The sequence below is a fragment of the Pimephales promelas genome, chromosome 3 (genome assembly GCF_988280905.1).
Source record: "Pimephales promelas chromosome 3, fPimPro1.hap1.1, whole genome shotgun sequence".
Classification (NCBI taxonomy): Eukaryota; Metazoa; Chordata; class Actinopteri; order Cypriniformes; family Leuciscidae; genus Pimephales; species Pimephales promelas.
The window spans coordinates 37,499,111-37,519,625 of record NC_142771.1 but is presented as its reverse complement, the minus strand read 5'-3'; the positions used below and the strand labels follow the sequence as shown (position 1 = coordinate 37,519,625).

General features: G+C 37.4%; 2 protein-coding genes across 6 annotated transcripts in view; both read left to right on the top strand.

The window, feature by feature from the left end:
• The first annotated feature begins 80 nt into the window (after positions 1-80).
• Positions 81-17,953, top strand: jmjd6 (jumonji domain containing 6, arginine demethylase and lysine hydroxylase). Its single transcript, XM_039654025.2, has 6 exons — positions 81-221; positions 2,294-2,682; positions 4,871-5,157; positions 6,434-6,569; positions 8,829-8,967; positions 16,721-17,953. The coding sequence occupies exons 1-6, from the start codon at positions 93-95 to the stop codon at positions 16,850-16,852; spliced, it is 1,212 nt and encodes a 403-aa protein (XP_039509959.2). The 5' UTR covers positions 81-92; the 3' UTR covers positions 16,853-17,953.
• A 1,377-nt stretch (positions 17,954-19,330) lies between these two features.
• The window catches only part of LOC120464551 (uncharacterized), a 43,187-nt gene continuing 42,002 nt past the window's right edge, over positions 19,331-20,515 (top strand). For 4 of the 5 annotated variants that reach the window (XR_016155203.1, XM_089128844.1, XM_089128846.1 and 1 more), the window contains exon 1: positions 19,331-19,797. Coding sequence is in view for 4 of the 5 variants with exons in the window: in XM_089128844.1 (XP_088984970.1) it covers positions 19,492-19,797 (306 nt within the window). In the remaining variant the exon portion in view is untranslated. The remainder of the gene's footprint in view (positions 19,798-20,515) is intronic. The other variant, XM_089128847.1, reaches the window with a different exon arrangement.

Here is a 20,515-nt window from a genome sequence, read left to right as displayed (position 1 = left end):
CTCTCCATAGACTTTCATTGCATTGGCATCGGACATAGCACGCGGGCTAAAAAAGCGTCACCCGAAGACAAGACGTGCCGAAACCCTGAAGAATGAACCATAAGAGTAAGAAACGGATCAAAGAAGCGAAGCGGAGCGCCAGACCCGAGCTGAAGGACTCGAGCGACTGGATCAAACACGATTACTGCGAGAGTTTCGACGTGTCGCACAGGACCGTGAAGGTAACGCTACAGTTCGTGCGGAGTAACGTTAACGTTACATACCGTCGCGGTTTTGTATTTTGTTTTTAACGTTACACACGCATGTTTTTGTGACGACGGCCAGTGTCTACGTTGCTCGCCGCACGTACACACTTCCTCGTTTACAAGACACTTGAAAAGTTTGTTGTTGCTTGTACAGTGACAGTAACGAACACGTTTTGATTTTAAGAAGAAGGCTAAATAATGACGTAAGCACATAAATATTGGTCACAAGTTTGGAAACATTAACTATTTAATTTTTAATGTTTTTGAAAAAAGTTATGGTCATCAAGCCTGCATTTATTTGATCAAAATAGAGGGGGAAAACATAATATTATGAAATAATATTAGAAGTTAAAATAGCTGTTTTTATGTGAATGTAGCCTATGTTAAATCAAAGCTGAATTTTCAGCATCATTGCTCTAGTCTTCAGTGTGGAGTGCTGCTTGATATTTTTATGGCACCTGTGAAACTTTTTTCAGGATTCTTTGATGAATAAAAAGAACAGCATTTAATCAAAATAGAAATATTTACTATCACTTTTATTATAATGATTTCTGAAGGATCATGAAGACAGTAATGTATAATGTGTCATCAAATCTAATTGAAGCTCGTATGTAAAGTAATTGAATCATTTCATATGAGGTTTCATATGAGTGTTTGCTTCTGAAAATAATTATATATTGCTAAGAATAATCTGAGCAGCAAGAGCTGAGCCATCATTAAGGCAAACTGCGCACTGTTGCTCTTTTACAAACCTGGCCTTGTGCCTGTTCCCTGTAATGAGTTTTAGTTTTCTCAGTGGACCTTTTAAAGGTTTTGGCTTGATTTGGAGTAGAAAAAAACATTTCTATGTAATTGATTTGACATTTGTTTTAATAGGTTGAGTTTAAGCGCATTCAGTAACATAATAGTTCTTTCTTTATGGTAGTCCACGGGCCTTCAACATCACTTTTCAATGCTCTTGACATTAAAGGTAAGGTTCACCCAAAAATAAAAATTAGCCCATGATTTATACACCTAGGATGACTTCAGGGTGAGTATGACTTTCTTCTTTCAGACGAATACATACAATTAGAGTAATATAAAAAAAAAATGTCCTGGATCTTCAAAGCTTTGTAATGGCAGTGAATGGCAATTTCTGTTTTGAAGTCCATAAAAGTGCATCTCTCCATCATAAGTGCATCTCTCCATGATAAATGAGCATGTATCCTTCATAAAAGTGCATCTATCTATCATAAAAGTGCATCTATCTATCATAAAAGTGCATCTATCTATCATAAAAGTGCATCTATCCATCATAAAAGTGCATCTATCTATCATAAAAGTGCATCTATCCATCATAAAAGTGCATCTATCCATCATAAAAGTGCATCTATCCATCATAAAAGTGCATCTATCTATCATAAAAGTGCATCTATCCATCATAAAAGTGCATCTATCCATCATAAAAGTGCATCTATCCATCATAAAAGTGCATCTATCCATCATAAAAGTGCATCTATATATCATAAAAGTGCATCTATCCATCATAAAAGTGCATCTATCCATCATAAAAGTGCATCTATCCATCATAAAAGTGCATCTATCTATCATAAAAGTGCATCTATCCATCATAAAAGTGCATCTATCCATCATAAAAGTGCATCTATCCATCATAAAAGTGCATCTATCTATCATAAAAGTGCATCTATCCATCATAAAAGTGCATCTATCCATCATAAAAGTGCATCTATCTATCGTAAAAGTGCATATATCCATTATAAAAGTCCATCTATCCATCATAAAAGTTTTTTTTTTTTACTTTTATAATTGAGAGTTTCATACTGATGGTTGCAATCCACTCCCATTAAAAAGCTGGGAAGAGGATTTTTTTGTAAAATAACTCTGATTGTATTCATCTGAAAGAAGAAAGTCATACACACGAGGATGAATTGAGGGAGAGTAAATCATGGGCTAATTTTCATTTCTGGGTGAACTATCCCTTTAATGTGTGCGGTGTTCTGTAAAGCTGCTTTGAATCGACATGAACTAACTCTACTGTTTTTGTCCAGGACAACGTGGAGCGAGTGGACACCCTGCGCCTCAGTCCCGAGGAGTTCATCCAGCGCTTCGAGAAGCCGTACAAGCCCGTGGTCCTGCTCAACTGCCAGGAGTCGTGGCCCGGCCGGGACAAATGGACCTTGGAGCGACTCAAGCGCAAATACCGCAACCAGAAGTTCAAATGCGGCGAGGACAACGACGGCTACTCTGTCAAGATGAAAATGAAGTACTACGTGGAGTATCTGGAGTCGACCCGCGACGACAGCCCCCTCTACATCTTCGACAGCAGTTTCGGGGAGCACGCCAAGCGCCGCAAGCTTCTGGAGGACTACCAGGTGCCCGTTTTCTTCAGGGACGACCTCTTTCAGTTTGCGGGGGAGAAGCGACGCCCGCCGTACAGGTAACGCATCCTGCTTGCTAGCTGTTATTTAATTAATTAATTAATTAATTAATTAAACAAGCTGCCAATGGCACCTACTGGCCACAGGTTAGCTACTCTTTTTGGTCCCATTACTTCAGAAAGCGTAAGAGGCATAAATCCCATGATATTTTTTTTTTTACGTATTATTTTAATTAGGACAGTATAGCATGGCATGAAAGTTGGTAGTTTTAACAAATCAAATTTAAAGTTTATTTCTAGAAAATAAAGTATAACAATTAATACTGTTGTTTTTAGACTTATTCTTATAATATAATATAGCATAATATAATATAATTTGATCAACTTTATTGATCCCCAAAGTGGAAATTCAATGTAATTTAATTTTTAAGTGTTACATTTGCAGGAAGGGTGTAAATAATACAATTTCATATAATTATTTTTTATATGTATTTCACTTGAAATAAAACAATATTGTTGAAAAACAATATATCATATAGAGGTCGAGCAATTTTGGATGTTACCGATAACTGAGTTGTGCAGAACCTGCCGTTAATTAAATGATACTGAATCAAAACACTCAAAGTTGTGCTGAACTTTATTACACAAATAAAACTGCATTAGAGCTGAAACAATTAGTCGACATTATCGATAATTTTATATATAATTTTTGTTGTCAACACCAGCAACGGATAACCAGAATAGCACAAGCGATAGATTTACAAGATTATTTACAAGTTACAATTAATTGTAAAAGCATTTTAAAAAATTTGAATAAAATATATCGTCGCCCTCTAATATAATGTAATACAATATAAAAAATGTTGTGCTATTTATTAGATTTGTTGAAAAGGGGTCAAATAAAATAGAATTAGATAAATTTGATCTCTTAAAGAGGAAATATAATATCATACATACAGTATGTTATAATATAAAGCTTTATTAAAACCCCTGGGGAGAAAATGTATTAATTATATTATAATGTAATGTAATATAATTAGGGCTGTCAAACGATTAATTGTGATTAATCGCATCCAAAATAAAAGTTTGTGTTTACATAATATATGTGGGTGCACTGTGTATAATTATTTTGTGTATATAAATACACACACATGCTTGTAAATATTTAAGAAAAAAATGTTTATAAATAAAATATTTATATATTGTATAAATTATTTATAAATCTATATACAGTATATACATGAAAATGTTTATTAAATATATACAAGCGTGTGTGTGTGTTTATTTATTTATATATAGACCATTTCACAAGATGTAAACAACACTGGTCCAGAAGCACTTCCTGTTTCAGTTTTTTAACACTACATAAAAGCTGGGATAAAATACAACCAACAGAACATATAAAACTGAATCAAAAAGTTAAACAAACATCTTTAAGATGTTTTCTTTACATGTGAAATAAAGAAAACAGTTACAAACTGAAACAGGAAGTGCTTCTGGACCAGTGTTGTTTACATCTTGTGAAATGGTCTATATATATATATATATATATATATATAATTAATTATACACCGTGCACCCACATATATTATGTAAACACAAACTTTTATTTTGGATGCGATTAATTGTTTGACAGCCCTAAATATAATATAAATGTTTTTGTTATTTAATTGGTCATACATTTATTGAAAGGAAGAAAGAATAGAATAGAAAATTGATTGATCCCCCATATATGAAATTTACAAAAATGTGTTATAAATAGGGCTGTGCAAAGATTAATTGCAATTAATCGCATCCAAAATAAAAGTTTGTGTTTACATAATATATGTGTGTGTGCTGTATATAATTATTTTGTACATATATATATATATATATATATATATATATATATATAAACACATATGCATGCATGTATATATTTAAGAATTATTTGCATGTAAATACTGTATATATAAACACATTTTTTTAAACATATATACATGCATGTGTGTGTGTTTATATATACAAAATAATTATACACAGCAAACATATATATCATGTAAACAAACTTTTATTTTGGATGCGATTAATCATGATTAATCTTTGCACAGCCCTAGATATGATCTAATTATTTTTGCTATGACATTCGTTGAAAGGGAGGGAAAGTGATTTGTGTTTAATAAGCGTATAACTGTGCCCTGCCGGTGGACATTAGCTAACAGTCGATGTGTTTTCAGTCCATTTAGGCTGTTTTTCACTCTTCACCCAGGTGGTTTGTGATGGGTCCTGCCCGCTCTGGGACGGGCATCCACATCGATCCGCTCGGCACGAGTGCGTGGAACGCCCTGGTTCAGGGCCACAAGCGCTGGTGCCTGTTCCCCACACACACGCCCCGTGAGCTCATCAAGGTGACGCGAGAGGACGGGGGAAACCAGCAGGACGAGGCCATCACCTGGTTCAACGTCATCTACCCCCGCACACAGCAGCCCTCCTGGCCGGCCGAATTCAGGCCCCTGGAGGTGCTCCAGCACCCGGGCGAGACCGTGTTTGTGCCCGGTCAGTCCCTGCACACACACACACACACACACACAGATGTTTGCTAAAGCCCTAATCGAATGGGATTAACTTTACAAGGGTAGTTTTTGAGTTTAACAACTAGGCCTGGGTAATAAATATCGATTTCTCGATATTAATCGATTCTCATTTTTACAAACCGATATCGATTCTCAAATCTCAAGAATCGATTAGTCATCCTGTTTCATTTGAATGGATGGGACATTGTATCGCGGCTGCTCGCATCCAAAAAAAAACGCAATAATCTTTGTCCTTTGTTTCAATTGATATGAAACAAAGTCTCAATTTTCAAATTACGTCCATTTTCTTTAGAAATTCAAAAACATAAATAATGTTTTGGCGCTGTGGCGTGAGATCGCTCTGGAGAAGCAGCAGCGCTGATCTCTCTTCCGGCTTAATAATACCAGTCACAGCGCCAAATAAACATGAATGAGCATCTGAAAGTGTGTTAAAAGATAGAGTACAACTTATCGAAATCCGTATCATGTCACATTCATTCGCTCAATCAGCGTTTCAACCGTGGAAAGACGTCAATTAAACAGCTTGTAATCAATCGTCATATTTACCTCAGAAAACCCACATAAACTCGTTAGTCAGCTAGAAAAAAATAACTCTAGAGAGGAGCATTGTCCTAAATATATACACCATATTACATATGCATTATAATCTTAATGTTCTTCAATATTTAATGCATATTTGAATAAATCTAGCAAGTTTTTATGACAGCCACCATTTAAATGTTTATATTTCATATAATCTTCTTATTATAAAATAAATAAAAGTGTAATTTAAGTGATTCATTCATTATTACCTTCATATTAGGCTAATGAAGCCTAGTAGGCTACAACTAGACTCCCATAGTTTACAGCATTAGTTAAGAGATTTGATTCCCTTGAGAAAATTTGGCATTTATTGTAACTGATATCCAAAATAATCAATATTGAATCGAATCGAATCAAATTGCAAGCTTGTGAATCGAAATCGAATCGAATTGTGAAATTTGTGTCATTACCCAGCCCTATAAAATACACTAGTGGAAAAAATACAAGATAAATGGATTATGAATATGAATCGTTAGCATGACAACACAAATAATAAATGCAATATAAAAGCTAAGGAAACTGAATCATCATACAAACATTTTAGTTGCTCAGAATATTGTCAAAATGCCCTTAAGAGCCACCAACACTGATATCATTGCAGAGTGAATTATTATTGAACAGTGACATGAACACCGCATGTTTTGTGGTGTTCATAGGTGGATGGTGGCATGTCGTCCTGAACTTGGATACGACTATTGCTGTGACCCAGAATTTCGCGAGCACCACGAACTTCCCCATCGTGTGGCACAAGACGGTGCGAGGCCGACCCAAGCTCTCCAGGAAGTGGTACCGGTGAGACCCCGCTCTGTCTGACTTCTTCAACTTCATTCACTACTTTTCAAATGACTTTTACCTGTAGATGTTATTGAATTAGCCACGTTCTCGACCTTATTAGCTGCTTCTCCACCGTTTGCGTAACCGTTTGTTTCTAGATGTGATTTAATTTTCTACCATAGGGCTGATAGTGGAGCTCTTTTCAATGTGTTACAAATGCACCGGTCGTTGCATTTGTATAACGCAGGAGTTACTGACGGCGTGAGGCGTAACTAGAGACCACTTTATGGAGGATGATCAGATATTTCTGCTCATTTTATTTGTGTTTACTTTGCTCAAATCGCACGCTTGACCAGCTACAGAGAAACTGGCAGACATGTGACCAGTCCCGAGTGGCGACGTCACGGTCCGACAACAGTGTCGAGAGAGAGTTAAAGTGGAATGTTTTTTATTATAAATTTTCTATAAATTCTATATCCGCAAATGCAAATATATAAAACAAAAACCAGCCTTTAAACATTTTTATTGTGATATGTTATCATATATAAACTTAATAAGTGGTTCTTTGAACAAAAAGGCTATGAAAACGAGAAATATTTGTATTACTTACAATTTGTTTGAATGTATGTGATACCCCCTGGTAAGGGTAATATTAATGTTGTATGTTTTGTATACTGTTGTTTTCATTTTAGCAATAAAAAAATAAATAAATACATTTAAAAAAAGAGAGTTAAAGTGGAAATGCGTCTAGAACTGTTCGGACCAACAATGGAGGAGCAGCCATGGTTAAATTAAACTACAACATTTTTGCTGTTTTAAATAAAATAAACAATAACTGAAAAAATATGTAATATCTTGAAATTAGTTGATTTCATCTAGTTCTAGCATTTCTCATTTTCATTTAGTTTTAATTTTTTTAGTTTACCTAAGTTGATTAATCTAACACGGAAATAAAAACGATTTTTTTTTTTAAACGTACTAAAGTTACTAGAACTTTAAAAGGATAATATAAAAATGGAAATGAATTAAAAATATTCTTAACCATTATTATAGTATAAAATTAAAATATAAAATAACTATAATAGTATAATTCTCTCCACAACTAACAATTTTAGACCTAATAAAGTTTTTTTTTTCCGAAGTAGAGCTGCATGATTCTGGATATATTGATAATCACAGTTTGTTTAACCCTTGTGCTGCATTAGATTTTTAACACCGTTGAGTGCATTAAGGACCAAAAATGGCCACATATTAAACATTGCCTAAAATATTATATATTATTATTATTTTTCACTTTTACCAAGTTAAATCTTTTAACCAGCATCAGTCCTCATCATAACTACCAAAAATGTATTCAATTTCAGGATTTTAACCCTTTAATTACCAGTTTTGTTTGCGAAACCATCGATTTGTATAAGAGGAAAAAACACAAAAATTCAATTATTTTCAATAAACTAAATGCAAAGAGAAAACTTTAGATTTGGATTATCACAGTCCCACTTTGCAAAAAATCCCACTTAGCGCGTTAGAGACCAAAAATGGCCACCTATTAAACATTGCCTATTGCCTAAAATAAGGTGCATTTCCACCCATAGGGAATAAATATGTAGTGACGTCATCTGGTGGAATACACTATATAATGCAAATATAATGCTTTTGCTTCAAAATGAAAGGATGTTTGTGCAAAAATCATGTTTCATGTATTACTGACAGCCTCAGATTTAAACAACGTTTTAATGGGTTTCAATGGGCCATTTTTGGTCTTTATGGTGCTGAGTGTTACTATTTGATCTACACAGTGTGTGTTATACATATTTTGCAAAATGGGATCACATTTTTTACATGTATCCAAAAAGTCACAATTTTGCCAAATTTCATACCATTGGCATTAAAACAGCCAAAATGGTCAAAGAAATTAAACTGCAAAAGACCAAAAATGTCCCTAATGCAGCATAAGGGTTAATACAGAGATTGTGATTCTGAACAGAAACGGATCAAAATAGCACGTAAATGCCTGTCTCTGGCTCTGGCCAACGCAGATCCGAATGTTCACTGTGATCGTACTTCTCACAGCTTTAACAGTCGTATGCTGAATCATTGTCATTCAGGAATAAGATTAGAGGTGTTTGAATCGAGATCTCTTAAGGATCTAGTCAAACGTTAGTGGATTTGGTTGCCAATGAGAAAGTGTCAGTGAGAATTTAGATGTGTGAAGAAAACAGTCAAGTGTGAAAGCACTTTCTCAATGATTGTTTGTTTTGATGGTTTGAATGTCAGGATCCTGAAACAGGAAAGGCCAGATATCGCAGCTCTGGCAGATAAAGTGGACCTGCAGGAATCGACGGGCATCGCCTCGGACAGCTCCAGTGACTCCTCGTCCTCGTCCTCCTCCAGCTCCTCCGACTCCGGCTCAGAGGTACATCCTCCTCCTCTAGATACACACACACACACACACTAGATACATCAGATACACTTGCTCACAGACTGGCCCATGTGACCAAGCTCTACATCATAACTAAGCCTGGGCCAAAAAGATAATTTTTTTTCAGCCTTTTGATGACGTTGTTTTTATCAACATTAATAATTTACTTAATTAAAGCACTTATGCGCTCCATAAGCAGATTTTGAAAACACTGGCTGTACTGACGTGTTATTATCTGGCAAATTGAGGGTCATAAATGTCAGATATGATTCACAGTCCTCAAAGTAAAGTTTTATTGATGCTGTATCTGTATTTTCTTTACTTATTAAACGGCACACTAGCATTCAAAAGTGTTGAGATTTTTAAAGAAGTTAATACTTTTATTCAGCGAGGACCAATTAAAAGCAGCTTTCAACATTGATATTAATATTAAATGTTTCTAGTTATTTCTAGAAGATCATGTGACACTAAAGTCTGGAGTAATGATGAGGAAAATTCAGCTTTGATCGCAGGAATAAATTACATTTGAACAGATATTACAATAGAAAACAAGTTGTATTCATTTTAAATGTTTCTCTGTTACTGTTTTTACTGTATTTTTGATCAAATAAAAGTCTCGGTGAGCAGAAGAGACTTTGAAAAACAAAAACTCTTTCAGAGCCCAAAACTTTGAACAACAGTGTATTAAAATTGGAAATGGATTGGATTTTAAATGTATGGCTTAGAAATGTATTAACAGCAATATTGCAGTTCTTTGTTATTTCTGGACAATATTTACGACAATGATCATATACAGGTAGGCTACGAGTTCTTCACTTGAAATTTGTGCTATTAACGCTAACGATTAATTGATCTCAGATTTTAATGACAATGGATTATGAATATTCCCGATCCCTCTCTGCCCTGCAATAATATGCATTTAATCTATTTTTAGAGGAATCATCATTTTAATCAAAAATGAGCCATTCAAATTCCACATTTTAAAGAATTCCTATTATGTCCTTTTTTGGGGGATCTATAACAGGTTTTCATGCTTGAATATTAAAAAAAACAATTATATTTCTCATATTCTCCATTGTTGCGGCTCCTCTCCCCGCAGTCTCTCAGTAACACTCTATTCCTGTCTCCATGAAGCCCCTCCTTCTCAAAACACTGTGCTCTAACTGGTCGGCTGGATCAGTGTGTTGTGATCAAGCGTGCCGCACAAGCCCTCAAAAGTGAAGCCAAAACGTCTCGATCGCCCCCCTGTGACCGGTCCTAGTATAGCTCGTAACCCCCGCCTCCCCATGTTATTAAACGGGACGTGAGACCAACTAAACAATTAAATTACACTTCACATATCCTTTTTCCAAAGATAGTTTCTGTCATTTACTGTAGTTTCTATCACGTTGATGTAATTTCAAGAGTTTGTTTTTAAAATAAATTTGTTTTTAGGTAGTTATGTGATGATAAAAACGGTGCTCTGACATCATGATTGACAGTTTCTCTGAGCGAGGTAGTCACTGAAAGCACCAGCGGACTTTTTTAATAATGTTGATTATGTGGTTAGTAGTTGTATTTACCTTATTTTAACAAGGTTTTACAATCAGCGGACACCATTGGAGAAGAACGAAGCAGACAGAGGCCACTTAATGAAAGTGCGGGGCGTGTGCTTGCGTTTGATTCAGCGCGATGGAGGGCGCGGCCTTGATTTCGCGGCTTTACTTCCTGCTCACGACTGCGCATGACTGGTCCCGAAACACGCAAGTGCGCAGACTCCGGTCCCAAGATGTCAGCGTCATATCGAGACACTGGCGGCCTCGGTTCTCTCTGATGGAAAAGAGCGAAGGGGCGTCGTCCATCTTTTTTTACAGTCTATGGTTGTGATATAAAGAATAACCCCGGCTGGAGGGACTTTGCGTCCTCAAACAGCAGCTTTACACACTAAAGACAATTGAACATGTAATTTCTGGTTCAGATTACACGATTTTAGTCCGATTTTGGCACGATCCGTTTGACGTAGGGTGTCGTGGGGATTCGTAAACGACAACGGGCGTCGGGACGCAAGATTCGATCGTATAATCTCGTATAGTGTGTCATAGTGGGCGACAACCTACGCCGCGTCTGCGATGCTTCACGACAAAAAGACTAGCATGTTTAATTTTTTTAACGGTCGTCCACGACGGTTCGGTCACATGTATGAGGTTGACCAATAGGAGCACAGAAGCTTTTCTGTACACAACTTTCAAAAATGGCGAAACGAAAGAGAGATGATGGTGCTAACATTAAAACTAAAAGTAAAAATATATAAGAAAACAATATTTTACCTCAAGTTCTCTTTGGAGGATTGACAGCCCTTCGAGCTATTCAGGAACGCGTCCATTGTCGGGTTTTCTTTGTTTTTTTTTTTACTTTTTTCTGAACACAGGACAGCCAATACAACACTCACCGCTTCATCCATTGTTTGTTTACGTTCGTTTCCGTTAGTCACTCGCTACTAGTTTCGCCTTCTCGATGACATCATGTTAAAGACGGCACGCGATGACTGGTCAGGAAGCAACGTGACGTGTCTTGTCCACGACAAGATTTTAGGAGTCAAAATCGTGTAATCTGACACAGTAGCCATGTTTCCATCGACACTTTTTTTTATCCGAATTAAGTGATATCGAATGAAAAATGCCTTATGGAAACAGTAAAATTCGATGAAATTTCATGAAAATCGACTCAAATGAAATACGTTCGGTCTCATCGGGTTTTCTCTTGATCGTTATACGGCTAATGCGATAAAAGCTGATGGAAACGTTATTTGCCGAATAAATAATGAATTGCGATTAAGTTTTATGCCCTTTTATGGTTGCAACACGTCAGAAGACATTCATTTCCGGCCAGTCTGTTTGCGCACACATGGCGGATGTCAACAAAGACAGATGTAAGTGGACAAAGCAAAAAGATGCTTCAACCAAAGGGTTTCCGTGAACCACGATCTCCCAGAACTGATGGAGCGCTCGTTCCCAAACCACAGTCACCTCCGCTGTCGTCGGGCATTTACGTGCATCGCCATCATCATAGCAATGTTTATAGCGTCATTGTTTTCTTAGGTTAGTTTTGCTTGTTTTTACGTGGCTTGGTTGAGTTGTAATGTAGAATGTGGTCTGTTATTTCTAGTTAACGGACTGCGGCGCTGCTAGTAAACACACCGTTGCCATGGACGCAGTTCAGAGACGGAACCGACTATTTTCTTTAGCAGAAGCAATACTCGTTTTTAAATCAATAAACTCGTTTTTAAGTCAATATTTTGTGTCAAATAATTGATTTATTGATTTATTTGGTTGATTTATATGTAATGAGCAGGATAATAACAGCGAGGCGGTTGTTATAGCGAATATATACAACAACCGCCTCGCATACATTATCCCATACATATGTCGCTATCAACTGGCACATAATAAGCATTATTAGGCTTCAACTTGTGAATTTGTTGGTAGATGGCGCGATCCGTTTTGTCTAACAAAACTTTTTTCGCAAAAGTTTGCTTGAATGTTGTTCGATTCAGTGCGAAAATGAATGGAAACATCTTAAAGGAGAACTCCGGCGAACAATGAACCTTTGGTCTAGGTTCACATCGGTACCTAGTCAACCGTTCTCTGAGTTTTTTTCATGATAATCGAATGTAAAGAGTTTTATCTCTAAAAACTGTTTAGCGTATAATGCTAGTAATGGGGGCATTGACTAAGTAAAAAGAAATCGCTAGTTTATACCACTAACAAGGCTCAAAATAGCCCCACACTAACACAGTAACATAATGAGGCTCCCTACATGCAAAACGAAGCATTGAGAACTGTGTAAGTGTACAGACCGTTTAATAAGAAGATACTTTATGAAGACAGTTCACTTCGCGTATACAGGCAGGAGCCATCTTAAAAAATAGTCTCGATAAGTCGATCCACGAACGCCGTTCATACAGTTCAGAAGTTCGCTGAACTTCATACAGTTCAGATCACTCAGCACGACGTTCGTGGTTCGACTTATCAAGACTATTTTTTAAGATGGCTCCTGTCTGTATACGCGAAGTGAACTGTCTTCATAAAGTATCTTCTTATTAAACGGTCTGTACACTTACACAGTTCTCAATGCTTCGTTTTGCATGTAGGGAGCCTCATTATGTTACTGTGTTAGTGTGGGGCTATTTTGAGCCTTGTTAGTGGTATAAACTAGCGATTTCTTTTTACTTAGTCAATGCCCCCATTACTAGCATTATACGCTAAACAGTTTTTAGAGATTAACCCTTATGTGCTGTTGTGGCTTTTTTCAGCCACTAAGGGGTATTTTTTAGTCTTAATTTGGCCGTAACTTTTTCTTTGTTTCAGCAAATGGAATGATTTTTGGTGACAAATCTTATTTTGACACATATTTTGGGAAAATGCTTTGAAATTTTTCAAAAACTCAACAGTACACTCTGGGCAAATTCACTACCCTTTCGTTATGTTCGTGGCTGAAAAAAGCCACTACTTTAAACTGCTGTAAAAATGTATCAGATAAATATTTTTTTCAAATTTTTTTGCATAAATCTATTAACCGACCTCAGTCCTGATCAAAACTACTAAATGTTTAAAAAAATTCAGGATTTTAACTCTTTAATTGCCAAATTCATAAATGATGTCACTGATTTGGGAAAAAAAACACAAAATGACTTATTTTCAATATAAAATATGATTGTGGACTGGATTTTTTTTTACCTTTTATCACAGTCTTGGACATGTCAAAGATCAGTAACAACATTGGTTTTGATGCATTGTTAGTTTTTGTGTAGCATCAGATTTTAACTTTTTCTCCCTCATTTACTGTTCGTGGCTGTTTTTGCCCCATTGACTTCCATTATAACCACATTTTTTGATTGCAAAGCCATGACACCATAAAATCATGCATTTTTGATTGTTGATGGTTTTCCCTGTTGGGAAGAGGTAAAATTTGTAATTTTTACTGTTGATAACCAGGTGGAACCATTTAACCCTTTAGACAGGCCTGTGCAAAAAAAGCTTAGTTTCTGGCTTTTACATGCAGTTATATGGAGTATAATAGCATATTACAGTGTGTATATGTGTGGTGTGTGTGGGTGTGCGTGAGTGTGTGAGAGAGTGTGAGAACTCACCTTGATGCGTCTGAGAAAATAAAAATATACACTTCAGCTCTCAAAACTACATGGAGTAAACAAAAACAAAGTAAGTGTATTTATGCATCTGCTGCCTTTTGATGGTGAGAAATGCAGACTAAACAAAAACAAAGCAAGTGGATATAAACGCTTGTCATTTGATGGTGAGAAGAGCAGCAAGCAACATGAGAGAGGGCTTGACTTGTAGTGAAGTTTTAGAGATGATTATGCAGTCTGACCCCTCCAGCGAGCTGCAGGAGGTATTGTCTTCTCACTCTGACCGCAGACTCAGGACAGTCAGATCCTGGTTTGGATGTGGCACCCTCATCATCATCTCAAGCTTCCACTGAAGGCGAGGAGGATTCAGATGATCCTGGATCTGGATGGACTGGGAGAATCTTGAGAGGGACATGGTGGCTCTGAAAATCACATGACCACTGCGATCATCCCACAGGCAACGTGTGGACTCCCCTCTGGATCTGAAGACGCTGGCCAAAATCAGTAGCCCCATGTTGGCACAGAGATCTGTGGAGTCCACCCCAGTCCAGTTTCTCATTGTGCGGTGCCCATGGAGGTTGGTCATGCTGACAATGAGGTCAGTCGTCTCCTCCGTAAAAAAACAGATTGAACACAGAATCCATGTTCTGAACCATTGCGATAGCATTGCGTGTCGGCCCTCGACTCACGCCTCTTGCAGGCTGAAGAAAGGGAATTGTCTCCGCATTGGTGGAAAACCATACTTCACCATTTCTCCCAATCCACCCAGATCCAGGATCCACAGAATCCTCCTGCTTTCAGTGGAAGCTAGAGCTCACTGAAGGCCAGGAGGATTCAGAGGATCCTGGATCTGTGGACTCCACAGATCTCTGTGCATGGGGCTACTGATTTTGGCCAGCGTCTACAGATCCAGAGGGGAGTCCACACGTTGCCTGTGGGATGATCGCAGTGGTCGTGCGATTTTCAGAACCACCATGTCCCTCTCAAGATTCTCCCAGTCCATCCAGATCCAGGATCATCTGAATCCTCCTCGCCTTCAGTGGAAGCTTGAGATGATGATGAGGGTGCCACATCCAAACCAGGATCTGACTGTCCTGAGTCTGCGGTCAGAGTGAGAAGACAATACCTCCTGCAGCTCGCTGGAGGGGTCAGACTGCATAATCATCTCTAAAACTTCACTACAAGTCAAGCCCTCTCTCATGTTGCTTGCTGCTCTTCTCACCATCAAATGACAAGCGTTTATATCCACTTGCTTTGTTTTTGTTTAGTCTGCATTTCTCACCATCAAAAGGCAGCAGATGCATAAATACACTTACTTTGTTTTTGTTTACTCCATGTAGTTTTGAGAGCTGAAGTGTATATTTTTATTTTCTCAGACGCATCAAGGTGAGTTCTCACACTCTCTCACACACTCACGCACACCCACACACACATATACACACTGTAATATGCTATTATACTCCATATAACTGCATGTAAAAGCCAGAAACTAAGCTTTTTTTTGCACAGGCCTGTCTAAAGGGTTAAATGGTTCCACCTGGTTATCAACAGTAAAAATTACAAATTTTACCTCTTCCCAACAGGGAAAACCATCAACAATCAAAAATGCATGATTTTATGGTGTCATGGCTTTGCAATCAAAAAATGTGGTTATAATGGAAGTCAATGGGGCAAAAACAGCCACGAACAGTAAATGAGGGAGAAAAAGTTAAAATCTGATGCTACACAAAAACTAACAATGCATCAAAACCAATGTTGTTACTGATCTTTGACATGTCCAAGACTGTGATAAAAGGTAAAAAAAAATCCAGTCCACAATCATATTTTATATTGAAAATAAGTCATTTTGTGTTTTTTTTCCCCCGAAATCAGTGACATCATTTATGAATTTGGCAATTAAAGAGTTAAAATCCTGAATTTTTTAAAAAAAATTAGTAGTTTTGATCAGGACTGAGGTCGGTTAATAGATTTATGCAAAAAAACTTGAAAAAAATATTTATCTGATACATTTTTACAGCAGTTTAAAGTAGTGGCTTTTTTCAGCCACGAACATAACGAAAGGGTAGTGAATTTGAACAATGCACAAGGGTTAAACTCTTAACATTCGATTATCATAAAAAAAAATCTCAGAGAACGGTTGACTAGGTACCGATGTTTTATTAGACCAAAGGTTCATTGTTCGCCGGAGTTCTCCTTTAAAATGTCTCAAATCAATTCGATATACCAATTTGATCGCAAAACAGCATGTGACGTCATTACATACAGGTTTTTATTCGCGTTAAAGCCGTTTGATGGAAACACACTTTCACCAGCTTTATTCGCACGTGTTTTTTTTACCAAACTTCAGATAATTCGATTGACAAGTGGATGGCTACAGACTATCGTAACAGACAAAAAAAATCGTGTAATCTGAACCAGGCATAAAAAAGCATTATAGATCCTCTTTAATGCAAGAAATAATATGCAATATGAATCTAGAATAAACTAATCAAGGTATGTTTTCAGCCGTGACGCATGTAAACAATTTCAATTGTCGGAATTTTATACATAATAAATCTGCAATGAGGATATTTTTTAATGTTTTGGCATTGTTTGTGACTGTGTTTATCTTTCCTCCTGAAGGCCGACTCGGGCTCCGAGGGGGACGCCATGACCCATCGCAGAAAGAAGAGGAAAACCTGTGGCCAGATGGGAAACGGGGACATCACAAGCCAGGACGACTGCGTGAGCAAAGAGCGCAGTTCGTCCCGGTGACGTCACCCTCGTGATAACAAAACTCAGCCTTAGTGCGCCTTTTGAGATCAACAAGAACAAGTCACCCAAATAATGTGCTTGCCGGAGGAGCAGCTCCGAGGGGAAAGATGGGAAACCCTTCTCGTGTTGCCTTTGCTGATGTCACACTCCGGATATCCCAGTGCCAAGGTCACTCATCTGCCGTTTTTATATGTCCAATATCACGCCCCATCTTGAGGTAAAACGGCTGGACCTGATGCGTGTAAAGCTCTGTGAACCTAGAAATCGATTATCTTACTGATTCTGAGCCGTTTCTCTCTCTCAGTTCGCAGAGAACTTGCCCATAGTACTTAAAACTGGTATCCGTGCTGCTTTTTTCTTCACTAAATCATTAAGTCACTCAGTTTAAGAGAATAATTGATTCTAAAAATGCTAAAGGTTTAATTAGAAGCCCTATGAACACAGCCTTCGGTCCGGTTTGATCTGGTTCTGCTTTAACTCGTCACACAGTCCTTTAGCGTTGGGTTCGCTGGTTAAATTAGCACGTTTGTGGGGTTTGACTGAAACAGGAGGTGTTGTTCTGTTCTAAACCATAAGTGAAACACAAGAGGGCGCTAATGCTTATTTATTCTACAGTGCACAATATGAGCCACACAGAAGAGGAAAGTGACTAACCTGTAATGTCTTAAAGTTTTGAATTCGTTTTTTTTTTTAACAGAAGGTAATGATGACGTTAATCCAAAACTGGTAACCTGTCATGACCTAAATTTGTTTCAGGGGTACAATAACGGTCTTTTATGTTGTGATTGGACGTGAGGCATTTAATGTCCAGAGCGAGTGTTGTTGAAATGTTTGTGACCACGTGTAACGCATCAAAGAGGAAAGATGTGGTTAAAAAGTGCCTATTTTTACCTGATGTCGGTTGCTTTGAGCTCTCGTATTTCTCATATCTCGTTTCTCAGCTGCGGATTTGAATGGCAAATATTACGATTTAACACGATATGGATGAAGCCTGCCGTTCTCGTTGCTTCAGATCTGTCTTCTTCAATGGCTCGGTCATGTGACACCTTGAGATCAAAATACAATGAATGATGATGATTGTTTAATAAAAGTTTCTATGTATTTGTCTCGGTGCAGTCATTGTCTTTGCATATCGCATATTGTCTGAGGTGGGGTGTGATGATGTTGCGTCCAGTTCACTATGACTGATTGATTACTTTTGACCCTTACATAACCATAATTCCTCTTAATGCGTCATTGGGGTTATTTGTGGCAAGGTAAATTCAAAAGATTTGACACACAAACCACCATAAACCCAGTTTATCTCATAACTTTTAAAGAGGTAAAATATTTTTTAAGGAAAACATGTCTTGCATTTATTCATATATTAGTTTTAGGTTACTTTCTGGACACCACACATTAAAAAGAATGTAATTGCATTTAACTTTACTTACAAAATGACAAATGCAACTTACACAAGGATATATTTAAAGTTAAAGCAAAGTGGTCAATTCTTGTTTGTTTTTAATGGAGTATTGTAAATGATTTATCCTTGCACGTCGTTATTCGTTTAAATCGTGTCCTCGTCGTAATCAATCACAATAACCTCTTCTCTGATGACGCGTTTATTGGAGCGAGGGCGGGGCAACCTGTCACTCACACGAGATCAGCCAATAGGGTTCAAATCCACACGGGTTCGAAAAAGAAAAGATTATCGCAACTTTAATTTCGTGCGAAATTTTCGTGAAAAACCTTGTAAATCTAAACTTTTGTTGGAAAAAAACACAGTAGGGGATACTGTATTTATTTTTCAACAAAAGTTTAGATTTACAAAGTTTAAAATCATGTTTGATAATTAAATTTCGCACGAAGTTTAAAATCGAGCATTTATCTGGAATAACATCCTTTATTTTAAGAAAACATAAAATTGTTCCTTTTAAGATAGGCTGTTTTTAATGTAATGTATTCATGCTGTTGAAGAGAGTGACGATATAACTACAGGAAATATCCACTAAAATCTGCGCCAAAACCTAATATATTTACATGGCAGTCCTCAGACGAATATAACTATTCCTAAAAGATAATTTAGTAGTGGGACATGTTCCATCGCCATAATAATCATATTGTTCCTTTTCAAATTATATGAAGAAGAGCCCATGTTTCGTCGATGCTCCTTTAAAAAGGGTGGTCTGTCCTGTGGGGAGTGACGCTGTGTTGAGAGTCACTGGTCGTGTCTCAAATCAAATCCCTATAACCTTCCTAACTAGCATTTATGAGCATCAGACATTTAGAATTATGAAAGTTGCGCTTGTAGGCTATAATATCAGGTTGATTTAATTATGTATTAGCTCCATTATATTATAAAAAAAAAATGTTGAGATGTTATGGATTTTCTAAAAAGCTGATACTTGACGCATTTCATTTTGAGCGTCTTCATATAGGCCAATAGATGCTGTCTATGTAGGCAGCTGACAAGGTTTTAAGCCACGGCCATTCTGAAGTGCGTCTCTCGCACATGGGCTTGATGAGATCTGTCGCTCAGACGAGCTGTAACGGGACGGGCTGAGGCGCTTAATCCGTCCGCTTCACATGCAAACACAATCACCCGCTCAAACTTACAGTTTCACCCTTGATAACAACAACGTCAACCGCAGGCAATCATGGATTTTGACGTGCCTGTTATTTTGTCCGCACTTTTCTTTACGATTATTGCCATTATAGTTGCATCGACGCTCCTGGCGAAGAAACCGGAGCAAAAAAAAGATCAGAAACAGAAACAACACGAGGAGAGATCAGAGCGGGTTACTGCGCATCAGCAGCCCAGAGAGGAGCGACCCTCCCCGGCTCCTGCTCCTGCTGCTGCCCCCGTACAGGAGCTGGTTACTGAAAAGAAAAGGGAAGAGCCCGCTCCAGTCGCTCCTGTTGTAGAAGCTGAAGTCATCGCGGTGAAACAAACACCTGTACAGGTGAGATGCGCGCTGGGATTATTTTGCGCTGTGTTTAATTTAGTTTGTTGTCTCTGGAGTCTGTCCTCGAGGAAATGACACGCCGTCTTATCAGTGTTCGTTAAACGTTCTTTAAATAACTTTTGTAGAACGTTCTTGCAACTTTATCATTTTAAATGAACTTTAGCTAACTCTGTGGCAAGGTTCTCTCAAAGTTATCCATGTACTTTCGTTCAGATTTGGTGATTTGGTCTAATGATGTTCCCAAAAAGTTAGCACAAAAGCATTTTCATGGAAGCTCTTTTACCTGAATCTTTTAGGGTTTTTAAATGTCACTTCTTGTTTTACGCACTGAGAACATTGAAACGTTACATTACCATAATGTTTGCAAAAATGTTCCTTTAATGTTTGCATGACCACGAAAAAAGTTTTAAAAAGTTTTCAGTGAACATTCAGAATGTTTTTGTTGTTGTTGTAACTAATGGGAACGCTAGCAAAACTCTCTTGCAACATTTTGCTCATGATGTTTAGAGAAACGTTCAACAACATTGGAACGTCTTTAATGTTTTTACTTTTCATAACGTTGAGAGGGCGTAAAGTCCTTATGTTATTTGTACAATGTTTACATCAAACGTTTTAAATGTAAAAGTAAAAGTAAATAAGTAAAAAATATTACTTATAAATGTAACAGCTTGGGATGTGGTGGAATGGGAGATTTGCATCATGAAGTGCAGTCAGC